At 36.9% G+C, this 9,252-nt stretch overlaps 2 protein-coding genes across 3 annotated transcripts; one reads left to right on the forward strand and one right to left on the reverse strand.

Annotated features, from left to right (window-relative positions):
* Window positions 1-443: 443 nt before the first annotated feature.
* Window positions 444-3,228, forward strand: LOC144562100 (esterase/lipase/thioesterase family protein). The gene is made up of 8 exons (XM_078311261.1): window positions 444-860; window positions 1,139-1,267; window positions 1,366-1,497; window positions 1,798-1,940; window positions 2,027-2,124; window positions 2,212-2,306; window positions 2,545-2,598; window positions 2,701-3,228. Exons 1-8 carry the CDS (start codon window positions 483-485, stop codon window positions 2,932-2,934), a joined length of 1,263 nt encoding a protein of 420 aa, XP_078167387.1. The 5' UTR covers window positions 444-482; the 3' UTR covers window positions 2,935-3,228.
* A 2,105-nt stretch (window positions 3,229-5,333) lies between these two features.
* LOC144562396 (putative membrane protein At1g16860) lies at window positions 5,334-8,833 on the reverse strand. 2 transcript variants are annotated; one of them, XR_013514074.1, is made up of 6 exons: window positions 8,402-8,833; window positions 8,061-8,216; window positions 7,261-7,472; window positions 6,550-6,771; window positions 5,756-5,860; window positions 5,334-5,594 (listed from the first exon to the last, which is right to left on the reverse strand). XR_013514074.1 is itself a non-coding variant. In XM_078311614.1 (5 exons), exons 1-4 carry the CDS (start codon window positions 8,756-8,758, stop codon window positions 6,573-6,575), a joined length of 924 nt encoding a protein of 307 aa, XP_078167740.1. In that variant the 5' UTR covers window positions 8,759-8,833; the 3' UTR covers window positions 5,334-5,594; window positions 6,550-6,572. The 2 variants fall into 2 exon arrangements, 1 of the variants encoding a protein (XP_078167740.1); XM_078311614.1 differs by lacking the exon at window positions 5,756-5,860.
* Window positions 8,834-9,252: the final 419 nt, after the last annotated feature.

Below are 9,252 nucleotides of genomic sequence, written 5' to 3' on the forward strand. Positions count from 1 at the left end.
GGGATTGTTATTAGAGGAAAGTATAATTAATGCGGGAATTGTTATTAAATGATAACATAATTAATGCGGAGATAGTTATTAAATGATAGTATAATTTAATGCGGGGATAAATGTCAATTATTAGCGGAATAAATGGGGAGATCAATGGCAGTTAAGAAAGTTAATATTGAGAAAGAAAGTGCGGAGATAAATGATGAGACAGAGGTGATGAGATTTCTATAATTATTCAAGAAATAAAGCAGTCCTTTGTCGTTTATATTATTTTTTTATGATTTGAGATTTATTTAGCTAATAAAGCAATATAAACGGTCAATATTTATGATTTAAGTGATTTATGTGCAAACTATTTTCCGTGTCAAAGGAGGTGATTTCTTAAAAGGGATTCAAAATTTCAAAGGAGAATTCCACTTAAAAGCATTCATATATTCTTTGTTTCAAAGGAAAGACAAAATCAACGAATACAACTCCGCCAACACACACCAATGGCAAACCCACATCTACGCTTCTCTCCTGCTCGACCCTATCCTACCCCCCGCCGCTCCCTCCTCCCTCTCTCCGCAATGTCTTCTCCCTCAGACACCAAATCCGACGATCTACCCGGTTCCTCGCTTGAGATCGTCGGCGCGCGACGGTCGTTGCTCTCCCGCTTCGCCAGTCTCCAGTGCCCGTACAAGGCCTTTCCAGTGCTCGGATGGAACCGCCACGCGGAGACCATTTTCGCCGCGTTCTACAGGTCGCTGCCAGTTGTCAAGCTGAGACGCGAGTGCCTTCGAACTAAGGATGACGGTGCCGTCGCGCTTGATTGGGTGTCGGGAGATGAGACAGAGCTTCCTTTTGGTTCTCCTGTGCTCATTCTTCTGGTAGTTTTTCTGATTCCTTTCTCTCATATTTTGCAGTGGTACATTGCCATTGTCATAGTACATGATCTGGATGCCTAAACCATACCTTTTATAGGCCTGGCACCGTGCATCTATGGGCTGACATCTAATTCCTGGTTTATGTTCGTCCATTGTAATATGCGAATTGGGAATTTCCAATGTTTTTTGGTGGCATACTTTTGAAAAATATCTGTTTTTTAGGCTTATTTTTATTGATTATGGGCTTAAATTAGATAATTATAATATTATCTTCAGTGCAGCCTGGTCTAACAGGAGGCAGTGGGGATACATATGTGAGGCATATGCTTTTGAGAGCAAGAAAGAAAGGATGGCGCGTGGTGGTTTTTAACAGTCGTGGTTGTGCCGATAGTCCTGTAACTACACCTCAGGTACTTTATCAATACAAAGTAGCCTCCTATTTTTCTTTTTCAAAAGCAGACAAAATTATAAAAAAAAATATCTCATGAGTTTCTCGTGCTATATATAGTTTTATTCAGCTTCATTCACAGACGATCTCTGCGAAGTAGTTTCTCATGTCTCAACTCTCTATCCAAAGTCAAAACTCTATGCAGTTGGTTGGTCTCTTGGAGCAAATATTCTTGTTCGCTACCTTGGTCAGGCATGAACTATTTTCCTTTTCTGTACTTCATATTGAATTAGTTAGATAATGCTTCCTCTAATGAACTTTAATTTAAATATCTTCTTCCATTTTGATCATCGTTGCTTAGTTCAAATTAGAGGTGTCAGAACTTTGTATTAGAAAAAAAAAATTATTTTTTTGAGTTCTTATCTTTTTAAAAGAGACAATCCATCCTGCACCATTTGTTGATTAAGTAAATGTTTTATTATTATAAATATTAGTATTATCATTATTTTTATTGTTGTTATCATCATCATCGTCATCATTTACTATTTGCAGGAATCACATAATTGTGTTCTCTCCGGAGCAGTATCCCTGTGTAATCCTTTCAATCTGCCAATAGCAGATGAAGATTTCCATAAAGGTTTCAATAATGTTTATGACCGTGCTCTTGCTAGAGGACTATGCAAGATATTCAAAAAGTAGACAATATTTTTACATCCACTGCAAATCTTAAATAAATAGATCTTTCATGGACTCGAAAGTAATAAGTTCCTTTTTTTCCCAGACATGCGCTACTATTTGAAGGCATTGGTGGTGAGTACAACATTCCAATGGTAGCAAATGCGAGATCTGTTAGAGATTTTGATGAAGGATTGACCCGTGGTACTTTTTTATTGCTTTATTTCATGTATTTGCATGCTTCTAACTATCTCAGTTAATCCTACTAAGGTGATTTCTTTGGGCCTGCAGTAACATTTGGTTTCAACTCAGCGGATGATTACTACTATAACTCGAGCAGTTCACTCTCCATCAAAGATGTTTCTGTACCTCTCCTCTGCATTCAGGTTATTTTCTTTTCAATTCTTTTTTCTGAAGAGATTTTTCTTTCCTATTCTGTAATTGGAAATAACTGATGGTTACTTATAGCTGAGAGGATAACAATTTATTTTCTTTAAAAGCACATGAAAGGAGGAGGATAATTGTGCTTGATAGGTTTTTCATATGATTAGGAGAAAATTTCACTTTCTATTCCAAATTAATTATTTTCTTTGGTTGTTTATACTCTGCTCTGTGTTTCATCAGGCTGAAAACGATCCAATTGCACCATCAAGGGGAATTCCCCGTGAAGATATTAAGGTACTCACACCTTTTATCTATCAGCTGCTAAAGCTATCTTTAATCTTTCAAACAAGGACATCTTGTAATTCTCATCTCTCTGTGTATCCTTTCGAACAAAAGGAGAATCCAAATTGTCTGCTTATAGTGACTCCAGAAGGAGGCCACCTTGGATGGGTGGCTGGGGACGAGGCCCCATTCGGTTGTCCATGGACGGATCCTGTTGTAATGGAATTCCTTGAACATCTCCACAATCAAGGAGATGAAAAAACATCGACTGCTAATTACCTTTCTGACGAACTTAATGAAAACAATCGACCCTCAGATTCTTCTGTAATTGTACACATACAACAATAACACTGGTGAGGTTCTGCTGTTCTTCTTCATGCTATTGGTTTGCAAATAAGTACCATTCCATAGGCATTATGAGAGCACAACCATCCTTTAAGTTGGAGCAGTGGCTTTAGATCTGTCTCCAATTCCTTTTTATCATTATTTTGATTAAGTTTAAATTACTGCAAGTTAAATATTGAAAAGCCAGCAAAAGCATAGTATAAATCTGGATCAATTGCAAAAATGTAGTCCCTGAGGGAGCTCCTAGGGAAAAGCGGCACCTCCTTTATAGACTTGTCAAAATATTTGATTATTTTACATTCATTGACTCTTTGGAGATGTTGAAGGTTCAATAAGAGATGTTGAAGGTTTTTGTATCAATTAAATAAATAAGAGATGTGGAAGGTTCAATTCCTGTTGTCATCATTAGTAATAATCTTGCCCATCAGGTGAATTTGACCTTGCTAGTCATGCTTTGTTTTTCTAGTGATATCTTGACAAAATGTGGGATTCACAATCAATGGCGTCGTGTACTGAAACTATGATAAATGCAACTTTTTATCTTTATATGGAATCTGCATCGATGTAGAAATCTCAGCACTATGATATAAACATGTTACATGGTGGAATTAAGTTCATAAAAATATTAAATGGTTAGTTGGAGTTAAACTTATAAATTTGAAACTAGCACGAAATTTTAATGAAATAAAATTTAGTAGATTTTATCCCGATATACATATGTAACACCAAGAGAATAGAGTATGATGCGTATATAAGAGAGATGGTCTTAGTGTGCAGTTTTCGTGAGATCGACACGGGCGGCTTCCAATTTGGCACATAGCTCGGTGGCCATCACTCGCTATTCCATTTAAGTGAAAACAACGATTTTGAATACTCACTTTCTATCTATATTTCTTTCTTTAATAAAAATTAAAAGGGACAAATGGTAATACGTTTCTATGAGGAGGGGACCTAGACAACACTCATTCGAGAGTATTATGTAAATGAATTTAAGAGAATTGATGGCATTTGACCTGCCATAGGACTCATTGTCACTACAGAGGCTTCGAGAGGCAACAGAGAGCCAAAATTGAGCTCTACTCTGCAACCCTAACCGAGATCAACCTCAATCCATCTGGTGCAAAGCATTGGCACGCCACTTTAACAAGGTCCAAATTTGAGTCATTTATAGAACTATATACAGAACCAGGTAAGAATTGTTTGAAAGATGCTGGTGTATCTACAGTGAGGAGCTTAATGGTTAACCCAGACGAGGCTGTTGTTATGGGCGCAGGTATGCAAGGCCACATTCTCAGAGTAGATGTGAAGGAACATCTTTTGGATGTTACACCTTTCTTGCTTGGTGTTGAAACTCTTGGTGGTGAATTTACTCGGCTGATTAACACAAAGAAGACCATCCCCACTAAGAAAATCTAGGTAAAGAGAAAACCTCTATTTCATTTTTCTTCTGTTGATTTGATATCGTTAATAAGTTACTTGTATGAAATTGTCTCTAATTTGTTGTCAGAAAAGTATCCTTTTTACCTTTTAACTGTGATTACTAGTATGATTTCCGGCTATAAAACAGGTATTCTCTACTGCCGCTGACAATCAAATACCAGTAGGAATCAGGGTGATACGCAAGAGCGACATGACATCTGATAACAAGCTCCTAGGAGGATTTCAACTAGTGGGAATTCCACCAGCCCCTCAAAGCGTGCCCCAAATTTAGGTCACATTTGATATTGATGCCAATGGAATTGTGACCATCTCTGCAAAACACAAAGCAACTGGAAAGGATCAACAGATTACCATGCGCTCTTTGGGTGGGCTCTCGAAGAAGAAATACAAAAGATGGTTCAGGAAGCTGAGATGCATGAACAAAAGGATCAGAAGCGGAAGGCACTTATTGAAGTTAGAAATAAGGCTGATAATTTATAACAAAGGGAAGAGCTTGAGTGATAATTCAGATAAGATTTCTCCGGATGTGGCTTCGGAGATAGAGACGATGGTGGATGAGTTGAGGAAAGAGGTGTCTGGTGATAACTGATAATGCCGAGAGGATAAAGGCAAAACTTGCTTTGGCAAACAAAGCCATGAGCAAACTTGATTAGGCAGATGGTACTGGTGCAGGGGAGGTGGACCTAAAGGCAGTGATCAGGCTGAGAAGTGATGCAGACCATGGTAGCAAGGGCTTTGTAAAACTGGAAAATGTGTATTACGAGAAGACCAAAAACTTAGTCAACTGACAGTGCGAGCAAAATGTGAATGCATGTCATTTCTTCATATCTATAATAAAGCTGGCATTTGTTAGGAAAATGAAGTATATATGCTTTTCTAGGGAAGATGAAATAATGAAATGTCTGGATACATTTGGCAAAATAGCAGTTGTTGGATATTCAAGTATCTGAAACAAGTATATTAGAAGAATATCTCACAGCTTTGGATTATACATGTCAATCTTAAATAGCACAAAACATTTAAAGTTGGTTAAAACAGTGAACTACATACATGTGCTGCAGTAAACAAAATTCATTCAAGACCTGTCTTGAATCCCCTAATTTCGAGAATTCTTGCAATGCCAATCCAAATGAGCAAAATGCACCTTGGTATAGCACAAGTAAAATAGTATAACTATATGTACGGCATAAGTTAGCCAACATCAGTGAACCTAGCAGTCATACCTGTGAAGAAATAAGAGATGAACATATTACGCTTTCTTTATCCAGGTAAAGACAAGAACAACAGTTTTTGCCAGTGGTTATACAAAGTACAAAACAGAACTTTTACAATACTAGTAAACAAACCAGTAAATGATGCTAGTCAAGTATAGTGTCAAATATACCAGCCATTATACAACCGGTAACAGCTTGGTAATCTGTTGGCCTTTTGTCCTTTTCTATTTTCCTTTTCCTTTTTCTCATTTTGGATGGGCAAACTTGGCATGTTGCTGTTTCAAATTGCCATATTTAAAAATTAATAGTACGTACTATGGATGTTTATTGGTTGATTTTGGATCAAACTGAAACAAAATTGCGGAAACCATTTTTTCTTTTAGGTCTGCAAGAGGTGAAAACAGCCAATAAAAATTAAGACATTTCACTCCCTCTACTACAAATAAAAATTAAGACATTTCAGCTTTATATTATCGTAAATCAAAATTTTGGAAAATCAACACCTAGAAATTTTCCACACTAGTAATTTTTACATATTCATGATGACTGTCACAGCAAAATCGAAATATAGTAAATGGTGAGTAGATCAATATAACAGTCTTATCTTGATATATGAGTTTTAGGTTTTAAGCTATGAAGCTTATAAAAATGGAGGCATAGAGGGAAGTACAAATAATGGAGGCATTTGAACCCTCCTCATTTATGCATTAGTATGTTATTTATTATAAGACCAACATATTTACTGATGTTTAGGTTGATTTTTAATTGTCAAAAGTCAAAACCAAACAGTAAGACCAAAAACCATACCATAATTTTAAGCAGGACAGAACCAAATATAATGAGAAACCAAACCGTTTTAACCAAAATGAATCTGATTCAGTTAAAACTAATTAACTGAATCGTCTGACCATCCCTAGTAAGTTCTTCCGATCAAGAACAACATACAAATCTCGAAAGGTTTTACCTATGAAAACTAAAGCAGCCAATTCACGCCACACCGACTCCAGGCATAAAATCATTCATGTCAGAAGATTTCAAAAGCAAACTATCAATCTCTATAGGAAGGAGAAATTGCCGTCTCAAGCATCCAGTAGAAAAAGGTTCAGATGGTGGTATAATTGCAACTGTACCATTCTTCTTGCTAAGCATCCCCATTGCAGTTATATATCTTCCTTCTTTGATGTAACTGTTAGAAGTACATTTTCATTGCAACCATCAACTCAATAAGAAAGACAAAATAATTCCTTCCTTTTTTTTAAATTGCACTATGCATTTTGCAACATTTGCAATTAACATAAGGATCTACATTTTGGGGACATTAGCAAATGACACTAATCATGTAGTCAAGGTTAATTTAGTAATAAGATAACCAAATTGCCCTAATGTTATATATCTCAGCCTGAGAAATTGCTTTGTAACAAGTTCAAGATACCAGAACAAACATATAAATCCACTTATTGAATTTATTAAAAATATCTTTCATAGCAGAAGCAGCCAAGTTTTCATATTTAATCGCAGTACACTTTTTCCATTACATTGACTAATGGCGCAATTCACAAATATAAGGAACAGTAGTTCAGTATTGATTGGAACATCAGAAACAATAGATATATTACTTACAAATAGTGTAAAATAGCAGTTGTAATTTCCAAAATACCAAAAAGTGAATTATTACCCTTCCTCTAGGCGTAGAAGATGGGAGCCAACAGAAAGATACCGCTCATCTAGCCACTTCTTTAGGGTCAAAGAAAGTTCTCTGTTGTTATCCCTAGTGCTAATGAGAATGCTCTCTTCTATAAGAGGAACCATTCTCGAGTTATTGCCAGCTTTTACCAGAACCCTGGTTCCTGATTTGGCATCTGTTATGTAGAAATCTGCTGCTTGCCTCTGACAAGCTCCAACAGAACCGGAAAACAGATAAGTACAAATCAATATAGGTTTTGAATTCATTAAAGACCATGCATCTTATTTGAATATCATATTTGCTTCTGCTGAACCAGAAGTATCTCAATAAACGCTAAAGCATGACAAATGTTTAATGAATGTTCCTAGCCTATTATAGCTGACAGTACCATATCTTGTCATCTAATGTATGCTAATGAGTGAGAATAATGGGGAAGGAAACAACAATATATGATAACAATAGTGTTTTAATAGGGTATACATGATAATATAACTCTGTTTTTTAGTGGTATGCAATAAACTTACAATTTAGAATCATTGATAATTTGCGGTGCTATGCACAAAATTGCACCCAAATAGATACAAATGTCAAGTTACTCACTCGCAGATTTATCTAACAAAGACCCTCATTCCAATAACACTATTGTCTCTCTTTTTATCATTTCTGTTCTTTATCTTTTTTTATTAGGCTAAAGCTAAGGCCTGCCATACCATTGTTGTCAAATAATTGAAAAAAAAATATCATATTTTCCTAATAATACTGTTATTTCAATATATAGAAGGAGCTATTACCTCAAGATGAGCTAAATCCCATCTGATACATCCATCGCTAAAATTTGATAGCATAGTTGTCCATCCTCTACATGTGTACAACAAGGTGGATGTATAGACGCATCTAGCAACCTTCTCATATGAAGATACCAAACACACATCACCACACGAAGCAATCTACATGAAGAATTGAATATTAAGTCTAATTAGGTCATAAAGATAGCAATGGATTTTATTATCAGCATCACATGCCAGTATCTTACATTCTTAGCTATTCCGCAGTATGCAAACTAAAATCTTACAAAATTAAAAGTATATAAAAGGAAAGTACAAGTAAATATTTGAGTTCTGAAAATGCACACCCCAGTAATCTTCACAATCTGGCCATCAGCAGCAGTACGAATGTCAGAATCGGGGACTCTATTGAGAAATAGCAACAAGCCAGAGTTTGATCGAGACGCAATCAAATTCCTTACCAGGAAAGCTACGACTAACACAGAGAGCACGATTACCCCCACAAAAAGAAGCGCATTGTGCACCACTGCGAGTACGAACACCGATACGCCAAGTCCAGCCAGGAGGAGTGGGATAAGCACCCAGTGCACTGCCACCGGGACTGGTCCCCGCAACCTCCGGTGATTTACAGCGGGGGAGGCGGCGGCGGAGTGGGAGAGGTCGTTAATGTCGCCTAAAGTAATGTGCTTGTGGTCTCGATGCATTTAGGAGAGAAAGAAAAGAGTAAAGAACAATTTGGTATGGATTTGGGGTTTAAGGCAAAGTGTACACAAAGAAATAGTATAGCCTTACGAGGTGCTCATAAATGCGGCTACCGTTTCTCTCTTTTTCTCGAACTTTGAGTTTCTTTTGGAAAATTTCAACTGTTCAAATACGTTCTACACGAATCGTAAAGCACAAATAATACTGGCCCCGTTCGCTATGCCGAATAGGTACCGTGCACGTTGGTCACGCAAAAATTGAAATATCTCAGAGGATACGCACTCCTTTTTCTCTGGGTCTCGCTTTGGAAAAGGAGGAAGAGAACGGCCTCCTTCAAAATTTAGCTAGAAGTGGAGTACAAGTGTTCAACTGAGAAATGTTGGGTTACTCAGATAAGGACCATGTGTCAGAAGATAGCGGGCCAAGCAGATAACGGGTACGGATCATCTGTTCCTATTCTCAGAGCCTAAACGATTCTTAAAGATTTGGTTAGATG

The sequence above is a fragment of the Carex rostrata genome, chromosome 11, assembly GCF_964058835.1.
Source record: "Carex rostrata chromosome 11, lpCarRost1.2, whole genome shotgun sequence".
NCBI classification, from domain to species: domain Eukaryota; kingdom Viridiplantae; phylum Streptophyta; class Magnoliopsida; order Poales; family Cyperaceae; genus Carex; species Carex rostrata.